The 23,482-nt window shown below is 24.6% G+C and overlaps 2 protein-coding genes across 2 annotated transcripts; one reads left to right on the forward strand and one right to left on the reverse strand.

Moving 5' to 3' along the window:
* The first annotated feature begins 1,419 nt into the window (after nt 1-1,419).
* Nucleotides 1,420-4,787, forward strand: LOC122501443 (DNA replication complex GINS protein SLD5). Its single transcript, XM_043610895.1, has 2 exons — nt 1,420-1,669; nt 4,005-4,787. The coding sequence occupies exons 1-2, from the start codon at nt 1,610-1,612 to the stop codon at nt 4,608-4,610; spliced, it is 666 nt and encodes a 221-aa protein (XP_043466830.1). The 5' UTR covers nt 1,420-1,609; the 3' UTR covers nt 4,611-4,787.
* An 8,112-nt stretch (nt 4,788-12,899) lies between these two features.
* Nucleotides 12,900-18,460, reverse strand: LOC122501464 (retinal homeobox protein Rx2-like). Its single transcript, XM_043610947.1, has 4 exons — nt 16,874-18,460; nt 14,958-15,036; nt 13,803-14,023; nt 12,900-13,664 (listed from the first exon to the last, which is right to left on the reverse strand). Exons 1-4 carry the CDS (start codon nt 17,259-17,261, stop codon nt 13,075-13,077), a joined length of 1,278 nt encoding a protein of 425 aa, XP_043466882.1. The 5' UTR covers nt 17,262-18,460; the 3' UTR covers nt 12,900-13,074.
* Nucleotides 18,461-23,482: the final 5,022 nt, after the last annotated feature.

A 23,482-nucleotide genomic window follows, 5' to 3' on the forward strand; every position in this document is an offset into this window, starting at 1 on the left:
GCTATAATTTCACAGTGAGTGCACAATAGACAAATATTTCTTAATCAATGCTTGTTTTTCTGTATGGCTTTCTCATGGTAGAGTGGGCAGTTATGCATTGGCTACGAAATAAATGTCTGTTTGCGTGCGGACTCAACCTCAGCATTAGCGCCATTTTTTTTTTTCACTAATTGTCACAAATTACTTGACACCTCTCCTTCCACCCAGAAGTGTGACCTCACTTATATGGAAGCCGCCATAAAAAAAGAAGTGGCATTATTCTGAACTAAATTCTACTTGCAGTTTATCTATATAAGAATAATATTGAATGAATTTCTGAAAATGCCTAATAGTTATTGACTTTACAAAAGGAGAAAATAATTTTGTCTAATTACGTTTTCTGTAATATTTTCCGAGTGCAAAATACCGAGCTCATTGTATTGGATTTTTAAAAACAAAAGTACGGGTTATGAAGCACTTGTCTTTTTTTATCTCTACTAAAATACCACCGTCGATGCGGTAGCAAACGACTGTCTTCGATAACTCTCTTTCCCGCTTTTTCTCAAATGACTATAAAAGTTCGCTTCGTCCTTTTTATGCCATGCAATTTTTTTTATAGTAGATCACATATATAAAAATAAAAAGGACAAAAAATTATACACCGGTATGGATATTTGAGGAAAATTTTTATGCGCAAACTATAGTAAAGCATGCGTTCACACGGTTCACACTAAAACGTTTTACTTAAAATGTATGAAATGTAGAATTATCTTTCAATCACAGTAACTGAAAATAAGTATACTATGGTTTGCAAAAAGTAAGTAACTTATAAATTTTAAAGCACTTTAGAACAAAAAGCTTACTAAAAGGTCAAAACAAAATAGAAACGTAACCGAAATCGTAATCGCAAACGTAGAATGAGTTAGAGAAGGACAAACAATATACCTATCCTTTTCTAATTCATTCTGCCGAAATAATATGCGCAGAAAGCTACTGTGACTCGTAACTTACAGCTTATTTCAGAAAACCAAACCATCACCCTATAAATAATAATAATATGATTGGCTCTGACAAAGTACATTTTCACGCAGCTTTTTGTAGAGCCAATCATATTTAGTAATATGAGTTTCAAGGCCATGAAAATTCGCTGCTCGCCCAAAATTTTGGAAGTGTGCAAGCGCCTTAGGCCGCAGTCCCATGGCAGCGTTTTGCGTTGCGTTTTGTAACTAGGCCATGAGTGTGAGAGAGATACAGATATATGTTTGCTCTATTTGCACTCATAGCCTAGTTACAAAACGCAACGCAAAACGCTGCCATGGGACTGCGGCCTTAAATAAATAAAAAAAACCATGTAATTTACCTAAAGTACTTTACGTTCCCATCCCTGCTCAGAACGAGTTTCACGAAACTATTGTGCGTCGGCCTTAACGATTGCGTTTCAGCGTTTGTGTAACTATTGTGTGTAGGGCTTTAGCATGCACCAGTTGTTTGAAACAATTTTAAAAGGAAAATTGTCAAAAAGTTTACCTAATATTTTTATTTATTTACAAAGGCATTTTTTAAAGGGAAAATTACACAATTTAAGAAACAATTCAAGTCAACTGCAATAGTAGCAGTATTGCTTTAAATAATGTCTGATGAAACAATAGATGAACATGAATTTGATGCAAGCAATGTTGAGACACAAGAGGTTAGTTTTAAACATAAACAGTATTGTTTACACCGGCATAGTAAAAGTTTTAAATCAAGTAATTTTACAACGTCGAACGTTGATTAAAATTAACCCAGCATTCTATTGCACATATTAAATTTTATTTTACATCACCTGCTTACAGGGAAAATAATCCAAGCTATTTTAATATTCAAAATTGTTTATACGTAAATTAACATTTGGAACCAAAAGAACTTTTGTCATTTTTAATTTTAAGTAAAAATTATTTTTTCTAACGAAACTTTCTTATTAAATTTTATCATTAATTTAAGAAATTTCTCAAACATTTTATAAAGCTGTTCATTTTTTTTTTTTTTTTTTTTTTTGTAAAATGATCCTAAAGTTACTAAAATGCTTGAACTCTTATAATATAATATAACTCTTATAATAAACAATTAAAGTTTATAATAATAAAATTTAGAATCTGTAATGTTTTATGATTACAAATATCCAGCAATTGTATTAAAAAATTAACAATCGAGGATGCGGAACGACGAAATGGTTTTATAAGTTTTTGAGAGTCAAAATTCTCGACCTCTAAATAAAAAAGAAGATTTAAAATTTCAATTTCTTGTATTTCGCATTTATATAAAGATTACAAAATCGTTTTCAGAATATTTTACAAATCCGTTTAGGAGTTTAGCCTTTATGTTTGTCTAAATTTTAAAAAATCCAATTTTTTCAGAAAAATACAAATATTTCAAAAAATACGAAATGTATTAAAATTTTCTACAACATATATCGAAATTTTTAAACCAATTAATAATATTCCAGAATATTTTACAAATCCGTTTAGAAGTTTCGTCTCTACGTTTGTCTAAATTTCAAAAAAAATCTAATTTTTTCTATTGAAAAATCTAAATATTTCAAAAAATACGAAATGTATTGAAATTTCCTGAAATATATATCGAGATTTTAATCCAATTAAAGTTTTTAAATAAAAATTGGAAAAAACATTTTTTGTGAAAAATATTGTTTACAAAATGAAGCGCAGAAGATTAACTTTTGAAACGTTTAATCTTTATTTCTGCTGCACGTTACTTTTTGTGCATGAAAAGTTTTCATTTTATGATTATAAATATTTTTTTAAATTAAATTATTTAAAAATTTTTTTTTTTTAATTCTCGGCAAAATTTCCCAGGAATTCAATTATTTGCAAAATTTGATAAAATTTATCAAAAAATATCAATTATTTAAAAAGATTTTTATAAAATTCGTCGCAAGAATTTAAAAATATTTTTAAAAAATTTAATTCTTTACAAGAATTCAATTATTTTTATAAATAATAAAATTCTTCACCGAAATTCAATTATTTTTATAAACTTGAATAAAATTCGTTGCAAGAATTCAATTATTTTTATAAATAATAAAATTCTTCACAGAAATTCAATTATTTTTATAAATTTGAAAAAAATTTGTTGGAAGAATACAATTATTTTCAAAAGTAATAAAATTCTTCGCAGAAATTGAATTACGTTCAAAAATTTTTTAAAAATTATCGTCAACATTATTTTCAAGTATCTTTATAAATAATAAAATTCTTGGGAAAATTTTAATTATTTTCATAAATAATAAAACTCATCGCAGAATTTTAATTATTTTTGATACAATTTTAATCAAATTCCTCGAAAAATGTAATTATTTTTAAAAATTTTATTAAAATTCGTTAAAAGAATTCGATTATTTAAAAATTTGTTGATAAAATTCTTTATAAGAATTCAACATGGAATTATTCAATAAATTGTTTTCTTTTTGTATTTAAATAATTAAATTCTAGTAGAATTTTCTTATAAAAATTGATTTAAAAATGAATTTCAGTTAAAATTTTAGATTATAATTGAATATTAAAAGCTTTATAGCGTGAATTTTTAGAAATAATTGAATTTTGAAAAGATTTTAAATTAAAATCTTTAAAGATCTGAATTTTTCAAACTTTTAACTGGCAATTCTGTAGAATTAATTTTTTTTAAAAGAGTTTAAATTGATTTTTTTTAAAAATTACTTTAAGTTTTTATTTTCTAAATAATTGAAGAATTTTCGAATAATCGAAATTTCGTAAAATTGAATATTGTAAACAAATTGATTTGAAAATTCTCAATAAAATTTTTGAAATTTATTACATTAATTTTGAAAAATTTATGAAAAATTGTATTAAAAATAATTGATATCCTGTGAAGAATAATTTAAATTATTACAAGTTGTTGAATTTCAAAAAGGTTTGAATTTGAATATAAATATAAAGAAAAATATTTAAAAAATAAAAATTTAAAAAATTTAAAAAAAAATTAAAAATTAAATTAAAAATGTTTTGCAGGAATTTTTACAAGAACCCCTAAAGGTTCTTAAAAGTGCTTGGTTAAATGAGAAATTCGCTCCTGAACTTCTTCCACATAAGGAAAACCTGGTACGCTTTATGATGCAATGTTTATCAGACATGGAAGAAAAATTGGAGAGTTTAGATAAAGATGACATTAGAATTACGATTCATACCATGGAACTGAATAGAATAAGATTTCTTATTTCAAGTTACCTCAGGACTCGTCTTAGGAAAATAGAAAATCACGTGATACACATTCTCAAAGAGCACAGTAATTTAATTGCGAGCAACTCTGAGAATTTCTGTCTCACTGAATCTGAATTGAATTTTGCCAAAGATTATTTTAGAAATTTCGAAACACTTTTTCAAACAGTTGCTCTACAGCACATGCCGGATAAATTTCGTGCATTCGATTATGATACGTTGTCTGTTAATCCTAATTTACAAAGTCAAGTGTTTCTCACTGCAAACAAAGAAATTGATGGGATTATAATTCCAGAAACAATGGAAGATCCCATTACTTTTGAAGCAGGCTCACAGCATATTGTGCAGTATGGAGTGATTTCAAAGTTCGTTAAAAGTGGCGACGTTCAGTTATTATAAAAATTTTAGATATTTCTAACATCTACTCTGAGCCTTGGATAATATAATGTAATAAATTTAAGTACTACGAATATTTTTATATTAATTCATAACATGTTTAGTGTGGCAAACAGTTCCTACTTTTTATATTTATAAATGTTAAAAATGTTAAGGATGTGAATAGAAAAGTGCAAATTATTTCTTTCTTTTGCATTTCTTTTCCTGTCCACGTTCCTTTATATCAAGAAACATGTTCAATGTTATAAATCAAGATACTTCGAGTGTAAACATAATTCTTATTATCAGGACTGTTTTATAATGTAGTTGGTTCATAGATTTAAAAGAAACATTTCTAGTGCAGTCCTCACTTGCGTTAAAGGATTAAATTTTTTTTTAAACTTTTGTTTCTTTAATAAAAATTACCTAAACTTTATCAAATTTTTTAATTAAATTTATTTCAGTAAAGTAATAGTTTATTTTTGAAAAACAAATTTATTTTAAGAATAAAGCAGTAAATAAACTTTGAAAAGTTTACTCTTTATTTCTGATACACGCATTTTTTTGTGCAATGAAATTTTAGAGCAGCAATAAAAAATAGTTTAAATTAAAAAAGAAACAGTTGTAAATATTTAGAGAAAAAAAAAATGATATTTTTAAATTCAGTCATATTTTTCTTTCTATTTATTGGACAAAATTTATTTACAGAGTTAATTCATGATAAATTTGGTAACCGGAAAAACTTGAACTTATTTATTTACTAATGTTAGTTGTAAGTTGGTACAAAAAAGCATCGAAGCAAGATATTATATAGACATTTCAAAACATACAAATATGCCTTTATACATGTAGTATAAATAATACATTTTTTTCAATTTAATAACAAATTTATTATTTAAATTAAATTTATTACAAAGTCATCATTTATTTTTTTAGAAATTTTGTTTTCAAAACAAATAAAGCAGTAAAAAAGCTTTTAAAACCTATATTTTTAGAATACGTGATTTTCTATGCAATAAAATTTTGCGATTATATTAACATTTCAGAACGTCAATGTTAAAAAATTAAATTAAAAAATTCATTAAATTTATGATCGATGAAATTGATAAAATTTGTAAGATTAGTATTTTAGTGAAGTCAAGTCTCAATTATATTTAGAAGTTGGTTGTTTTTTTAATATTATTTAATTATTACAAAAGTTTTAATGCAATTATCTTGATAAATAACAAAATTCTTCACAGAAATTCAATAATTTTTAGGAATTTTAATAAAATTCTTTACAAAAATTCAATTATTTTCATAAATTGAGCGTGTCAATGCAAGAACCGGTCGTACGCTAGGGATACACATATGGCGTACGACCGGTTCTTGCATTGACACGCTCAATTACAATATTCATTCTAAGAATTCTATTCTTTTAAAAAGTAATAAAATACTTTGCAGAAATTAAATTATTTTCAAAATTTTTTGAAAATTCTCGTCAAGAATTAAATTATTTTTGTAAATAGCAAAATTTTTAGCCAAAAATTCAATTATTTTCAAAAATTCATAAAAATCTTTGCAAAAGTTCAATTACTTTCAAAAGTTTTTTGCAATTCAATAATTTTCAATATTTACTATTTTCATAAAATTTATCAACAGATTTAATTATAGAAAAAACTTTTTTATACAATTCTACGAAAAGATTCAATTATTTTCATAAATAATAAAATTTCATTTACGAATTCAATTATTTTCATCACAGAATTTAAAATATTTTTAAAACAATTTTAAATAAATTCCTTGAAAAATGCAATTATTATTTTTAAAAATTTTTTAAAACTTGAGTAAACAATTCATTTTTAAGAAACATTCAATTATTTAATAAAACAATAAAATTCGTTGCAATAATTCAAATATTTTCATAAATAACATTTCATTCGTCGCAGAAAATCAATTATTTTCAAAAATGTTCAATTAAAATTTCAATTTTGCAAAAGAATTCAATTTGCTTGATAAACAACAAATTCGAATAAATTCTTCCCATAAAATCAATTATTCTAAGGAATTTTAATAAAATTCTTTTCCAAAATTCAATATTATTTTGATAAATATCAAAATTCATCAGAAGAATTCAATTCTTTTGAAAAAGTAATAAAATACTTTGCATAAATTAAATTATTTAACATTTTTTTTAAAAATTCTCGTCAAGAATTAAATTATCTTTATAAATAGATAGGAAAAATTCTTCTCAAAAATTAAATTATTGTCTAAAATTTTTTAAAAATTCTTCTCAAGAAGTCAATTATTTTCAAAAATTTTAATAAAATTCGTCTTATGAATTCAATTGTTTTCAAAAATTATTATTTAAATTCTTCTCAGGAATCTAATTATTTTCAAAAAATTTAATAAAATTCTTGAAAAAGTTTTCAATTATTTTCAAAAATTGTTATAAAATTCTTTAATATAATAAATTTCATTAAAATTTCAATTAAATTCCTTAAAAGAAATTAAATATTTTCAAAAGTTGATACAATTCTTCGTAAAAATTAAAATTTAAGAAACATTCGATATTATTTATTTTTGTATTTTTGTAATTTGACATAAAAAAATAATATTCATTGGAAATAGATGTTTGTTTTGATACTAGTTTTCAAAAATGAAAAAATAAATTATTTACTGCAATATCTATCTTACAATTTTAGATGTTTTTCGTGACCGACTTCCGTATAAATGAAGCGCGACTTTTATGTTTCTTCTACTCAGTTTTCAGTTGTTTTCTTATACACTCTCTGCTATTTTTGCTATAAAAATCATGAATATTTCTTTCCATTCATTATTATTACTTATGTGCTTCACAAGTTTATTCCTTTCTGGTAAGTGATTTAAATATAGAAATTCTCTTAATATTGTCAATTCAGTCAATTTAAAATTCTGTCAAGAAATTCAAGTGAATTTAAATTCAATTAAACAAAAATTTTGCGAAATAATTTTCGACCACTCAAAAAATCCTAACAGTTTGTCTATACCTATACAGACAAGAATATAATTGTTGTTTTTCAGGTTCGGCCGAAAATCCTGCACCAAATAAGAAGAAGTCTTTAACGGACTATTTGAGTGGTAAATTTTGAAGACTTACAATAATGAAATTTGTATTGGAATTTTTAAACTATTAATCATGACCTTTTTTAGACTGATTAGATTTTAACTGAAAACCGTATTTAAATTTTTTCAGAATATTTTGCCAAATATGATCACCATTAAGGTTGAAACATGTTAAGAACGGCCTTAAAGACTACGTCTAACGTCACTTGCACGCTATTAAAATTTATTATCTTTATAAAATATAACTATCATAAATAATAATAATGTAAAATTACAAAAACTGTTTTAAATCGTTTGAATTCATTTATAATTTATTAATTATCCTTGAAAAAACCTGGAAAAGTCAGGGAATTTTGATCATCGGAATACTGGAAAATTGTTGTTTTCTTAAGTTATTGTGATTATTCTTGAAATCTGATTAATTTTTAGAATTCATAAGAAAATTTTGGTGTTTTTTTTTTTTGTTAAAACTTGGAAATTACCACGAATTCTGATACAAAACCTTTCATTTTTTCCTTTTTTGACATTAATTTATTTTAAATAATTTAATTATCTTTAACAACTGTCATAAAGTTATTATTTAAAAATTATTTAATAAATAATTTTATTTAAATATTTCAAAATTAATTCAATTTTAAAAGAGTTTTAATATAAAATTTTATAAATTTCAATTTTCAATACATTTAATTAGAAATTTTAAAGAATTTAATTTTTAAAAAATAAAAAAAAAACAATGCAAAATTATTAATTTACAATTATTTTTAATACAATTATAATCGAATTAAATAAATTATTGTGAATTATTTTTAGAAAAGTTACAAATTAATATGCAGAAATTCAATTACTTTATCAAAAATAATAAAATTCTTCAAAAAAATTCAATTTTTTTTATATTAATATGAATACAACTTATCGCAAAAATTCAATTATTTTCAGTACAATTTTAAGAAACATTAAATTATATTTAATAAATATTCTTTATAATTTTATTAAAACTCTTCAAAAATCAATTAGGTATTTTCAAAAACTTTATTCAAATTCTAGTCAAGAATTCAATTATCTTCATAAAAAAGTAAATTCTTTTTAGAAATTTAATTATTTTCATAAATAATTAAATTCTTTTTAGGAAATCAATTATTTTCATAAATAAACTCATCGCAGATTTTTAATTACTTTTTAATACAATTATTTTATTCTAATCTCTTCGAAAAATGTAATTATTATTAACAATTTTATTTGATTTCGTCAAAAAAATTTAATTATTTAAAAATTTGTTGATAAAATTTTTGTGAACCAACCAGAATTTGCAAAAGATTTACATTTGTTATTCACATCTTAGATCTTCTTAAAATACCAACCCATACACAGCACCAAGAATTTCCTGAAACTTCTTTCAAATAAGGTACAATTTGATACCATTTTTAAAAACATACCTTTCTTCATCTCATACCCTTGAGAACATAATAAAACTGAAGTTCAAGAATGTATTCTTACTTTTAAAAATTTTTATTATATTTTGTGATTTTTTTCATAAACTTACAAGCGAGAAAACAGATTTTAGCACTTTTGAATATTTTTTCTCTCATTTTGCAAAAAATTTGTCGTAGAGTTATTATAACTTTTTACAATCAAGTTTCTTAGGTCATATCTAGTTTCTTTGGACATAGTTTATAGTGCCGAGAAATCTGTAAAAATTCATGTTTTTTTTAACTCTCTTAAAGTTAGACATTATTTTATATAACGATGATGATAAAAAGACACAATAAATGAGATCAGTAAATGTACAAATCTGAATATATACTATTTTAATAAAAATATTATATTTTGTTATATTCTTAATTGTAGCATAGATTGAAAATATATATTGTGTACAAATTTTTTTTTTTTTAAGGCACATTTATAATTGTATGCACGTCGTATTAGAATATTAACAAAATTGTTTCTCCTTTTCTAAACAAAAATAGTTCAAACAAAAACTTAAATTTTCACATATTATAAACTTGAAGAAATATACATAATTTAAAACAGTTCTTTAAATAATTTTTTTATTTTAATTGCAATATAATCTTAGCAATATAGAAAACATTGTTTCACATTGTTCCACATTGTTCGAGAAAAAGGTGAACTTCTTTATCTTTCGTATTTAGCTTCCTTGAGTTTTAAAAAATATCCATGAATATGTTTTAAGAAACAAACATATTCTCTAGATATGAATTTCTTTTATTTTCATTCATAATTTTTTAGAATTTTTTTAATTTGATTCAAAGTTCAGCAGAAAGTGAGCTCTTTAATAAAGAAGTTCTTTTACTTTTTTAATACTTTTTAAATTTTCAATAATCTATGCTATACAGTAGAAAAATTTGAAAATAGAGTAAATCGACGAAATAGTAAAATTGATAAATATATTTTTTTTTGAAATACGTAACAATAATGGTTAATCTTAATATAAACAAAACAAAAAAACACAATGCATGTTTAACTTTTCTTTAAATGTGATTTAATCGAGGACAATGTGTCCAATACGCGACCAAAGTGAATTTTTAATGGACGTATGTACTCTGATAGGGCTGTGCACATTTCACTTTGATTATAGGAAAGAATAATTGAAAATTTATATACTATTATTATTAATATATAAATTATTATTTTATTATCCTTAATAATAGTTTTTCAATATTGGCTACAAATAATAATCGAGAGTATTTGGAGAATTTTGGAGAATTTTACATACATTGTTCCTAATCTCCGTCTTCTTATAAACGATTTAAAATTTTAATATAAGTTAACAAATGCAGGGTTGCCAAAGGTCAGGGAAATCAGGGAATTCAGGGAAAAGTCAGGGATTTTTATTAAAGTACTGGAAAAAATTGAATTTTGGAGAAGTTAAAAATAAAAGAAATTTAATTATTTTCAAAAAATTTTCCCTCAATTCAATGATTTTCAATTTCTACTATTGTAATTAAATTTTTCAAAAAAATTCAATTATTTCAAAAATGTTAATAAAATTCTACGTAAACAGTTAATTTTTTTCATAAATATTAAAAATTTCACAGGATTTTTATAAATAATAACATTTTTTACAAAAATTAAATTATTTTCATGAATAATAAAATTCATCATAGAATTTTAATTATTTTTTATACAATTTTAATTGAATTCCTCGAGAAATTTTATTACAATTCCATAAATTTACAAAAAAATGCTTCTTCTTTCACAAATTATATTATTTTTTCATGGTTTTTGTTTTAATGAGTTTCTTACAACCCCCTGTACAATTAAGGGCATGGATTTTGTAAAATTTTAATTTTGTCAAAAGTTACAAAAAAAATAATAAAAAAAAAATTTTTTAATTTTCGAAAAAATCATGAAATTTTTTTTTCTTTGTTCACCTTATTTCTGAATCAAAATAGTGTCAGAAAAAAAATATACCAAATTTTTTCAATTATATTCTGTTATAGTTGAAATTTCGGGTGCGGGTCCCCTTAACATTGTATTAAAAATAATTGAAATCCTGTGAAGAATTTTATTAATTTATGAAAGTAATTCAATTCTTGCAGAAATTCAATTATGTTTAAAGATTAAAAAAAGATTCTCGTCAAAATTCAATTATCTTTAAAAATAATAAAATTCTTCTCCAAATTTCAATTATTTTTAAAAATTTTAATAAAATTCTTTGCAAAAGAATTCAATTACTTAAAAAAAATTTTTTGATAAAATTCTAAACAAATTTCGCAATAATTCAATTATTTTCATGAATAATAACATTTTTTACAAAAATTCAATTATTTTCATAAATAATAAAACTCATGATAGAATTTCAATTATTTTTGATACAATGTGAATTGAAATCCTCGAAAAATTTAATTATTTTTGAAAATTTTATTAAAATTCCTCGAAAAAATTCAATTTTGTTGATAAAATTCTTTATGAGAATTGAATTTTGAGAAACATTCAATTATTCAATAAATTATTCACTTTTGCATTTAAACAATTAAATTCTTGTAGAATTTTCTAATAAAAATTGATTTTTATTTCATAAAAATGAATTTCAGTTAAAATTTTAGATAATAATTGAATATGAAATGAATTATAGCATGAATTTTTAAAAATAATTGATAATTGAATTCTTTCGAAGAATTTTGATAAAATTTTGGAAAATAATTACATTTTTCGAAGGTTTACTTAAAATTGTATTAAAAATAATTGAAATCCTGTGAAGAATTTTATTAATTTATGAAAGTAATTGAATTCTTGCAATGACTTTTTTTTAAATAATTGAAATAATGTAAAGAATCTTAATTATGAAAATAATTGAATTCCTACAACGAATTTTATTACATTTTTTTTTAAAATAATTGAATTCTTTTGAGAACTTTTATTACAATAGTAGATTTTGAAAATATTTGAATTTCAACGAAGAATTTCATTATAATCGTGAAATGTAATTAAATTTATGCAAATAATTTGAGAAAATAATTCCATTTTTTTTTAGGAATTTACTTTAAATTGTATTATAAATAATTGAAATCCTCATAACAATTTTATAATTTATGAAAATAATGGAATTCTTACAACGAATTTTATCATTTTTTTTAAATAATTGAATTTATGAGAAAAATTTTATTACTTGTAAAAATAATTGAATTCCTGCAAATGAATTTTATTATATATTATTTAAATAATTAAATTCTTTTAAAAACTTTTATTAAAATAGTAAATTTTGAATTTTTTTTTTTTTTTTTTTTTAATTTCAGCATAGAATTTCATTATTTGTAAAATGTAATTTAATTCTTACAAAAAAATGTTTAAAGATAATTTCATTTTTCGAGAATTTTATTTAAAATCGTCTATGAAGAATTTTATTATTTATGAAAATAATTGAATTTTTTATAATTTTTGTAAATATAATTTAATTTTTTTTTTGAAAAATTTTATGTAAATTAAAATTTTTATAAAACATGAAGATATCAATCACTCCGAGTCTTCGACTCGGAGTGATTGATATCTTCATGTTTTATAATAATATTCTTATAAGTTGATGAATTTTAAAAATGTTTGAATTTGAATGTTTTGAAGAATTTTAATTTCTATGGAATAATAATTAAATACTTATTTAAAAAAAAATTATTGTTTTCGACTAATTTTCCAATTAAAGAAATTCGTAAGTAAATGTAATAATTAATGTTTTTAATAATTTTTAGAGTGAATCAGAATATTCTTTAGGGTCAGGGAAAAAGTCAAAATCAGTCAGGAAAAAGTTTGGAAATCAGGGAAAAGTCAGGGAAAAACAAAATGAATTTTTTTGTGACAACCCTGAAATGGTATGGAATAGTTTGTAAAATTTTGGAAAACAGATTATATCATCTTGTGATGAAACATCTAGATCTGGTTTTGAGAGTTTTGGTTAGTTTAAAAAAGGGGGTAATTGAACGTAACTCTGTTGGCCGCCGGGCTCGGTTTTAATGAGGACTTGGTCCTTTAGGCCCTGTCGACTTGAAGGGGAATGCATTCCATAGTCCTGCTTCTGATCGTGCTGATGGGAGTACTCTGCCTGTTCGTGTTGATACTTTTCAGTGGGACTGAGGCCGCTCACGTAGTCGAGCTGCTTGTTTTGATGCTCGTCTTCTGAAATGGAACTGGCGAGATGTTGGGGTGAGGAGTGTGTGACCATGGTTTGATAGTCGCGGGTTAGTGAGGGCGGTGGACTGTTGTTGGCATTCATGTAGTCCTGATGGACTCTCATGGTGTTGGCTGATGGCGTGGAGAAGAGGGATGGATCGTGTTGGGGCAGCATGGTTGCGTAGGAGTAGGCAGAGCCATTGTTGCTGGGCCCTCCGAAGGACGTTGAGTAAGGAGAACCTGTTGAACTCAAGAGATTTAGATGTGGCGCAAGATCGTAAGCCGTTGGCGTGTAGGACCAAGCGTCTGGTGGTCCTGCAGTTGTTGTTGATGTTCCGAAAGGATTTATACTGTTGTTTATTGAAGTGAATGAACCTGAAAGCAAACAACAATGTTGTTTAATGCTTTTATTATATTGTTTAATGTTGTCCTGAGCATATTACTAATTCTGTACCTAGCATTCTGTTTTTCAACAGTCATAAAAATTGTTGATATATTTTAGGGAATATTTACCTGTCAAACCAGGGCTGCCTGATCCTGTTGCCATATAGCCTGTTTTCCTAGGTGGTTCTCGCTTCCTCCATTTGGCCCGTCGATTTTGGAACCAAACTTGAACTCGTGATTCCGAAAGTGCCAATTTCAAGGCGAGTTCCTCTCGTGCAAATACATCTGGATAGGGAGCTCTTTCAAATGCTCTTTCCAATTCTTCTAATTGATAGGCCGTAAACGTTGTTCTAAGATTAACAAAAATGTTATCAATTTAGAAAAAAATTTTTTTTTCTTAAATCAAATTTACTAATAATAATACTATAAATAAAAAGTTTACCAAAGTAATGTGACTTCAAAAATTAATTAAACAATACTTTAGACAAAGTTCAGTAAGAATTTTAAAAAAATATTCTTTTCTCTAAATCGTTGATGTAAGTTGTAAACCTATATCAATTTTTCTTTAAAAGTATTCTATTTTTATAAAATATGTTAATAATTATTTTTTAAAAATTAAAATTCACAAAAATGTTGGAATATAAATTGACATCCTTAAAAATAATAACATAAATTTCGAATTTTTAAATTTTTTGATAAATTTTAAGAAGTACTTTGTCGTTAAAATAAATGTGGCACAAAACTTTATCGAAATTTTTTGTTTAATTTTCCGTTTTTTATATTGAAGTTAGATCACTTTTTAAAGGTACGAGGATTTTGATAGATTTAGTGTTTCATGCCCTATGCTTTAGAAAAAAATATGCTGCATCTACCGTATGGGTAGACATAGGGGTCCCTTATAGTAATATATACTTGTGCCTGAATTTCCTTCAATTTTCACACAAGTAATTTGGACAAATGTTTATCTCTCCCCCTACTTTTTTCACTTATTGTAAAAGATAAACTCCAAATTTTTCATCCAATTTTTGAATTTTTACTTTTCCAATTATTTTAAGGAAAAATTCATAATTTCAAGTTTTGTGTGTAACAAAATCTCTACATAATGGAATTTTTGATAATTTTTATTTAAACGAAATTTTATGTTGGCAAAATTTTAAACTAATAATAGAAATTCTTTTTAGATGAGTTTCTAAATATCAGAATTTCTACAATGCGAGGTTTCAAATTTTAATGTTTAGTAAGTTACTTTTTTGCATCCAATCCATAAGGTTAAAGTGTACATACCTTGTTTTCTTCTTTTTAATTCCATTGTTATCAGTCTTCTTTTTAGAATCCTTTTTGACAGGTTGCACCTCATTATTAACTGAAACAGTGACAAAAACAAAATTTCTATAAGAAAATTTACTACATACAATACTTTCATATAAGGCTGAAGTTCGCAATATTTTGAAAACTAAAAAATAAAAAAAAAATTTTTTCAAGTAAAATTTATTTAAAATTTTTATGTGTGTAAATTATTAAAAAATTAATAGTTTCTTAAAAGATAATTGTTCAAAAATAACATGAACATATTGAATGAATATGAATATGAATATAATGAATATATATGATATGAATATATGACATATGAATTTAAACTCAAAATAAAATAAATATCGTCGCATTGAGTTCAATATTTCTTCACACGCTGATATTTTTTTTACTATCAAACCGATAATTATTGCACATGGTTCAATTCTCGAGAATGTCGTTAAAATACCAATCAAATAATTGAATTTTATGGTTTCATCTCACTTGTTTTTATGAAAGAAGGGGGAAAAAGAAATATTTCTGCTCGACATACATTACTACATGAGATTTCAGTCTTCATTTTTAAAAACGAAAAATCAAAAATTACTTTTCTTCAAACATCCCTATGGATATCCAAGTTGAATCCAATTATTTACAAATTTTTTATAAATTTTTTTGCAATGATTCAATTATTTTTATAAATACAATGTTAATCAACTTTCTCGAAAAATGTAATTATTTTTAAAAATTTTCTTAAAATTAATAAGAATTCAATTATTTAAAAATGTAATGATAAAATTTTTTAAAAATTTTTCGTACTTTTAACTAACAATTCTGTAGAATTAATTTTTTTGAAAAAATTTAAATGAATATTTTTTGAAATTATTTCAAGTTTTCTTTTTCTAATATATTAATTCAAGACTTTCCGAATAATCGAATGCTCGTAAAATTGAATTGTAAACAAATGGAATTGAAAATTCTCAAAGAACTGTTTTAAAAATGATTAAAAAATAATTGATTTTGAAGAAGAATTTTAGTTACAAATTCTAGAAAACCGAGTTGAGCCCTTTTCGAAATTCACGATTTAAATTAATGTAACAGAACATTTTTGTGAGTAAAATTTTTAAAATTTATTCTTAAATAAAACATGTGTTTATAAATTGAAATTTTTCCAAAAATTTATTAAAGATTTACTTGCAAACTTCGAAGAATTTACTTGCAAAGCTTAGTGAAAATTGTGTAAAGATTTAAATGTCCCACTTCAATAAATGTTTATCGTCAAAGTTTACTGAAAATTTAGCTTGAAACTTTTCTGAACATTTAAATTACATCTTCGGCTACTCTATATTATAAGCGAAAATTTAGCGTCAAACTTTCCTGAAAATTTGAAAGTTTCATGCTAAACATTTATTGAAGTGTGACATTTGAATCTTTACACAATTTTCACTAAGCTTTTTAAGTAAATACTTCGAACTTTGCAAGTAAATCTTTAATAAATTTTTAGGAAAGTTTCGGTGCTGTGTAGGGAGTGCGAGTTAAAAATATTTGTGTCAGAAGTGAAAAATAATATTAAGACCTTGTTTTTGAGTCATGCAAGCTCATCTCATCGACTCTGTCCACATAGTACGGAAAATTTCCTAAAAGTTGAAATTAATTTGACTGTAAACTTTGGAATCTTTAGTTGCGAAGCTCATAAAAACATAAATGTTTGATATAAAAGTTCACCGAACATTTTAAACTTTTGCATAGTTCTATCAACTTTTGCCTCAAATACTGAAAAACAGTTGAAATTTAAAGAAAAACTTGCAGTTTCTTGAGCTTTGCAACTAAAGATTCCGAAGGTGGCAGAAAAGTAAATTTCCAGTACTGTGTGGGTGACATCATATTATGGCACAAGAATGAATTCTTACCCGACGAGAGATTAACCAAGGGATCCTCGGGTTTCCTCTTCAAGGAATTTCCAAGTTGTAAACTCTGCTGAAGAGTGGTGGATGTGGAGGTGCCAGTCGTCGAAGTAGAAGTCGTAATGTCTTGCGTTTGAGGAAGTGGAGCGTACATTCCAACTAATTCGAGCTCCTTCAGCTCTTTCTGCTGCTGAAGATGTTGATGCGAAGTTTGATGATGCGGAGGCGGACTATTAGAAGTATCTAATTTATGAAGATGTCCACTATTCGGCATTATGTCACTTCCATGATGAGAATTATGCAAACCTAACATTACTTGAATACTGTGAACACCGCTACCAGTTCGATTTCCGAATTCCGAAAATATCTGATCATCGAAAGGACCACCGTCCATTTCTCCAAAAAAGAACTATAATTCCCAAAGGCTTGAAAAATAGCAAAGCACTTGTTTAATTCCTCAATCACAGTGTTGTTGATGATTTGTTAATAGACTGACTTGACTTAACCACTGACTTGATGGCTAAATTAAAAGATTAATTCGCTTAATTCGCGACTTGTGTCCTCAATCTTAATTTGAAAAAAAAGTTGCCGCCGCTTTTCGATGGTTGCGCGTGTCACTTAAACAATTATGCAAAAACTTGGATGATTACCCGTGCGGACCACGTGTAATGGAATCTGAACCAATTGTGATCAATTGTTAGCAGTTATGATTAATTTTGATTAGTTTTAAGCTGAGTTAACGAAGTAAACTAGTTGTACTGGACCTTGCAGCGCGACCGATGGAGACTGATCCCCATACGAATCTCACGATGAGTACTTGTCTGATGATCCAAAGACTGAGTTAATCACTCCACACTCACACACGTTTATATAATTTAACAATCTCGCGTAGAAACGCCCCCTACATATGAGGAGCGACCAATGGGGAGCTGCTCTTCTTCGAAGCTAATGTTTGAGAGGGCAGTTACATGCGGGCTTTGTTCGGCCTCCAAACTCCCTGATGGTCAAGATGACTTTCCAAACAGTCGTATATTGTCATCTTCTTCTACTTCTTTGGTTATTTGCTATCGTTATCGAATATCGTTGTGATTCTCATTTGAACATTGTCAATTTTCATACCTGCTTTTTTTCTTAATTTCATGTTTACGCAAATGATTACGCGTAAGGAATGGGAGATGTGTTCGCAATAAAAACACCGACAGGGAAAACACCAAACTTTGAAAACCGGGTAAAAGACGTGAATACATTTTTTTAAAGGCATTGTCAAAAAATATTTATACCGAATAATCAAAAATCAGTAAATTTAGAAAATTGATAAAAAAAATAGTTATTGAAATGTTACTACTTTTCGATTCTGATCCTATGCAAGTTTAGATGCTGTGGGGAATATATTTACAGAAACAAGAATTTTTTGTATAAAATTAGTTTTACTTTTACTTCCTTCCTGACAAATTTATTATTAAAGGGACAGTCCAGGTCTTTTACACTACATATTTTGAAGAAATCTTTTTTCAAAGTAAAATCTATTCAAATATCTTAAAATTTTTATATATTTTACCTCACATACATTAAATATTTTAAATAGATGAAATATTTTTTTTGTAATTTTTATATTTATGGCGATTGAAAGATTAATCAGTAGAAATTTGCTTGATATAGCAATCTAGAGGTTTAGAAACGTTTGAAACAAAAAATTTAAAGGGAATATTAAAATATAAGATTTTAAATTAGTATAATATTAAATTGTATTAATATATCAAATTTTAAAACAGAATTGTAGACAACTAAATATTTCGACCCTTTTTTTGCATCTAAATTCTACAGTCGACATTTTAAATAAATTTTAAAAAACAAAATTTTTCAAAACATAATGCAAAAGACCTACGGACTGACCCCTTAAGCAAAATATATGAAAAATAACTAATTTTTTAATACATTTAAAATTTCATTTACTTCTTTTTTTAAGTAGAATCTTAATTTTAAAAAAATTTGAATCTTTTTTCGAAATCTTAAAAAAAATCGCGAAAAAGCTTTAAATTTAGTTTTCAAAATTTAGAGGTCACCCTAAGCGACAGAATTATTAGATATAAAAGAATATATTTACCAGTGAGTGCAGTTATACATGGTACAATAATGATTATAAGAATATTTTTAATTATTTTCTAATATTTTAAAATTTTACTACCTGATTTGAAGTTGGGCCTCAAAATTATCCATGTTTTGTAGAAAAATTACCCTTTGCAGCTAACCTATTATCTAAAAAACGTAAAAAATTTAATTACACTTCAAGGCTTCGCAAGCGATAAACTGAAAAAAAGAACTACGAATTGAATAGCATTTATAAAATATCAGTTTTGAATGAATTTAATTAGAAATATTAAAGAACTTAGATTGTTGAAAAATTTTAATATAAATCTAATTCTTCTGAAATCAGTTAAACATTTTAATATATATATATATATATATATATATATATATATATATATATATATATATATTTTTTTTTCAAAAGTAATAAAATTCTTCGCAAACATTCAATTATGTTCAAAAATTTTTAAAATTCTCTTTAAAATTTCAATTATCTTTATAAATAATAAAATTTTTTCCAAAATTCAATTATCTTCAAAAATTTTAATAAAATTCTTGGCAAAATTCAATTATTTTCAAAAATTTTTCAAAATGAATAAATTATTTAAAAAGAATTTTGATAAAATTCTACGCAAACATTTAATTATTTTTATAAATACCTTGAAATTTCACAGAAATTCAATTATTTACAAATTTTTCATGAATTTCTTCGCAATAATTCTATTATTTTCATAAATAATAATAAAAATTTTTACAGGAAATTTAATCAAATTTCTCGAATATTCTTAAAAATGTTATTATAATTTTCTAGTAAAAATTAATTTGAAAATTAATTTGAGTTAAAGCTATAGATAATAATTATGAATATTTAGAAATAATTGAGTTTTGAAAATGTTTTAAATTCGAACCATTCAAAATCTGAATTTTTCAAATTTTTTTTTTTAATTATAATTAATTATGTAGAGTTAATTTTTTTGCAAAAATTTAATTAAGTTTTTTCCTCGAAATTATTTCAAGTTTTTATTTTCTAATAATTTATATTTATAATTGAAGAATTTCCAAATAATCGAAATTTCGTAAAATTGAATTTTTAAAAAACTTAATCATGGAAGAATAATATAATATATAATAATACTGCCGAGTGATCAATTCAATCTACATATTAATAATAATATATGATTGAATATTTATTTTAAATAAAACTATTGATGTTTATGAATAACTTTTTAATTAAAGAAATTCTCAAATTAAGAACATTTTTTTTTGAGTATTTAATAATTTTGAAAGTGAATCAGAATACTCTTTAGATAGATATATAGATATAGCAAACGATCACAAAAAAGATTTATAAAATTTAAAAAATTAATTTTTTAAAAATACGAATACATCTCGCGGTATTATTTTGAAAGAATATACTTTGGAAAATGATTATTGAAAATGCGAGAATCTATGTTTACTTCCAAACTGTATATTATATGATATAATAAATATCTACCCTTTAAGTAATAAATATATAAGTTAGTAGAAGATCAGAATGAAATTTGTTTCAATTAATTTTTTCTTTTTAAAATGAATTTTAAACTGAAATCTGCTTAGATTGTCGGACATGGTTAAAGAACGGAAACGCGGTGAGTCATTATCTGCGAGGGTCGGACATTTTGAACTCGTACTCACTGTGCTTTCGCGTCCCATTATAAACTTGGCAAAACATTTGCACAGGAAGAATATTCATTCTGTTTCAGCAATTGTTTAAATTTAAAAATACTTAATTATTATTACAATATATTTACTAAATGAATTTAGAGCGAGAAGTAAACTTTTGTCAAAAAGTTTTTAAATTTGTAAAATAATGTAAAAACGTATAAATAAAATAGTGAGCGTAGCAAATATAGACGAATAATAGTACCATATAGTAGAAAGTTTAAGAATTTATACCATAATAATGATAAGAACTGGTAGAAAATACCTTTTAATTTATTTGTAAGCTTGACGAAAACTTATCTTGAAATTAGACACTTTAGGAGAAGTCTCCCATACATATAGGATAAAACGGTGTAGTGGGGCTTTCGAAATTTCCCATGTGGGTCAATTATATTTCAGAACACTCCACCGGCAATGAGAAAAATGGGCTGTTGAACTCCCACAATAGAAGAAGGTGCTTGCCTTTTCAGAAATTCACAATATCGAAAAAAAAGAATTTCATAAACATATCAAAACACATCAAAAAAATATATAAAGTAATGGAAAAATTTAAAGAAACTAATTATTTAACTTTAGGAGAAATTTTTATGCTATTATTTAGCGTAGTTTCGGTGGATAATATTATCAAAAAACTTATGTTTTTGTGTACGTCAAATTGTATTGTCAAATTTTCCCAAGTAACCTGTAAGTTTTCAGCAAGTTTCCTTTTGCAAGCTTGCTGAAAACTTAATTTTTCAGAACTTGCAGTGCAAGATGGCTGCAAGTAGCAAAATATCCTCATAACACAGTGTGACAAAATAAAAAAAGTTGCCTGCACTTTTATAGAGACCTAGTACAAGTTGTAGGTCTAGTAAAACTATGAACAATGATGTGTGAGAAATTTCCTAAACACCCCCAAAATTTAATTTTAGGGGCAAAAAACCGTTTTTTGTGTTTTTATGTAGACAATTATACGTAACTTCCGTAATTTTCAACCGATTTTCAAAATTGTTCTTTTGTTTGAAAGGGGAAAAGCACACCTTTTCAACCGTGTATTGCCCGTTTTTGTCAAAATAAAAATTGACAAAACCGCGGTTGAAAATATTTGCGATTTAACGATTTTCATTGCATTTTTTCAACTTTAACGAGCTTTTTAGAATAATATTCGAATTTACAGATTTTTTTCATGATAATTTCTTAAAAGTATACTTAATTCTGCGTAAAATGAGCATTTTTTGAAAAAAATTTAATACAAATTGAGGGAGATACGTGAATTTTAAGATTTTAAAATTTTTTCGCTAAATTTACAAATATTTCAATTTTGTTGTGGAATTTACATCAGGGCACTTTCAATTTTGTATTCACTAAATTTAATTGATTAACTAAAACGGCATGCATGTCAAACTTGTTTTTGATAGATTTAAATAAAGACAGAGTCCGTATTTAGAGGGGGTCCGGTTAAATTTTAACTTTTCTATAATTTATATTGTTTAAGTGTGTCAATGTTTTTCAAACATTATTTAGGATTAAAATCTATTCTATAATCTTCAAATAAAGAATAACAGATAATTATTTGACAATTTATATAAGAATGCCTTAAAATTTCGTAAAATATAAATTTGAACTTCTACCGCATTTTTTAATTATTTTTTATTGTCGAACTTTTCGCTTTTTTCGCAATACTGAACAATTTTATTAATTTTGATAACATAGAATAGATTTGAATCCTAAATAATGTTTGAAAAACATTAACACACTTAAACAATATAAATATAGAAAAGTTAAAATTTAACCAGACCCCCTATAAATACGCACACTGTCTTTATTTAAATCTATCAAAAACAAGTTTGACATGCATGCCATTTTAGTTAATCAATTAAATTTAGTGAATACAAAATTTAAAGTGCCCTGATGTAAATTCCACAACAAAATTGAAATACTTGTAAATTTAGCGAAAAAATTTTAAAATCTTAAAATTCACGTATCTCCCTCAATTTGTATTAATTTTTTTCAAAAAATGCTCATTTTACGCAGAATTAAGTATACTTTTAAGAAATTATCATGAAAAAAATCTGTAAATTCGAATATTATTCTAAAAAGCTCGTTAAAGTTGAAAAAATGTAATGAAAATCGTTAAATCGCAAATATTTTCAACCGCGGTTTTGTCAATTTTTATTTTGACAAAAACGGACAATACACGGTTGAAAAGGTGTGCTTTTCCCCTTTCAAACAAAAGAACAATTTTGAAAATCGGTTGAAAATTGCGGAAGTTACGTATAATTGTCTACATAAAAACACAAAAAACGGTTTTTTGCCCCTAAAATTAAATTTTGGGGGTGTTTGGGAAATTTCAAACATACTACTTTTTTCAGTTTTTCAACACGAACAAGTTAGGATAGGTCCGATTTAAAGTGCCATTTTACTGTCACACAGTGTAATTTATAAATTATTTAATGAATAATTTTACTTATTCAATATTTGAAAACTAATTCAATTTTAAAAGAGTTGCGTTTACAATTTTCATGTTTAAATAAATGAACTTCAAATAAACGGTTTCAATTTAAAATTTTTGAAAATTCCAATTTTTAATCAATTTTATTAGAAATTCTAAAAAGATTTTTGAAAAATTTTAATAATTCAAATTCTTCTGAAATTAGTTAAATTTTTTAATATAAATTTTTTTAATTATTAAAAATAATTGATTTATAGAAGAATTTTAGTAAAAAACACTAAGAAAAATTATTGAATTCTGGAGAAGTTACAAATGATTGCAGAAATTCAATTATTTTCTATAAAGTAATAAAATTCTTCGCAGAAATTCAGTTATCAAATTTTTTTAAAATTATA

Source organism: Leptopilina heterotoma, unplaced genomic scaffold (genome assembly GCF_015476425.1).
Source record: "Leptopilina heterotoma isolate Lh14 unplaced genomic scaffold, ASM1547642v1 Lhet_21, whole genome shotgun sequence".
NCBI lineage: Eukaryota > Metazoa > Arthropoda > Insecta > Hymenoptera > Figitidae > Leptopilina > Leptopilina heterotoma.

What these genes read in the sequence shown, in the direction of transcription:
- LOC122501443 (XM_043610895.1), top strand. Translation starts at nt 1,610, where the DNA reads ATGTCTGATGAAACAATAGATGAACATGAATTTGATGCAAGCAATGTT. An exon ending in GCAATGTTGAGACACAAGAG is followed by an intron (nt 1,670 to 4,004) that starts GTTAGTTTTAAA and finishes AATGTTTTGCAG; the next exon opens with GAATTTTTACAAGAACCCCT.
- LOC122501464 (XM_043610947.1), bottom strand. Translation starts at nt 17,261, where the DNA reads ATGGACGGTGGTCCTTTCGATGATCAGATATTTTCGGAATTCGGAAAT. An exon ending in ATTAAAAAGAAGAAAACAAG is followed by an intron (nt 14,024 to 14,957) that starts GTATGTACACTT and finishes TGTTAATCTTAG; the next exon opens with AACAACGTTTACGGCCTATC. An exon ending in AGGCAGCCCTGGTTTGACAG is followed by an intron (nt 13,665 to 13,802) that starts GTAAATATTCCC and finishes GTTTGCTTTCAG; the next exon opens with GTTCATTCACTTCAATAAAC.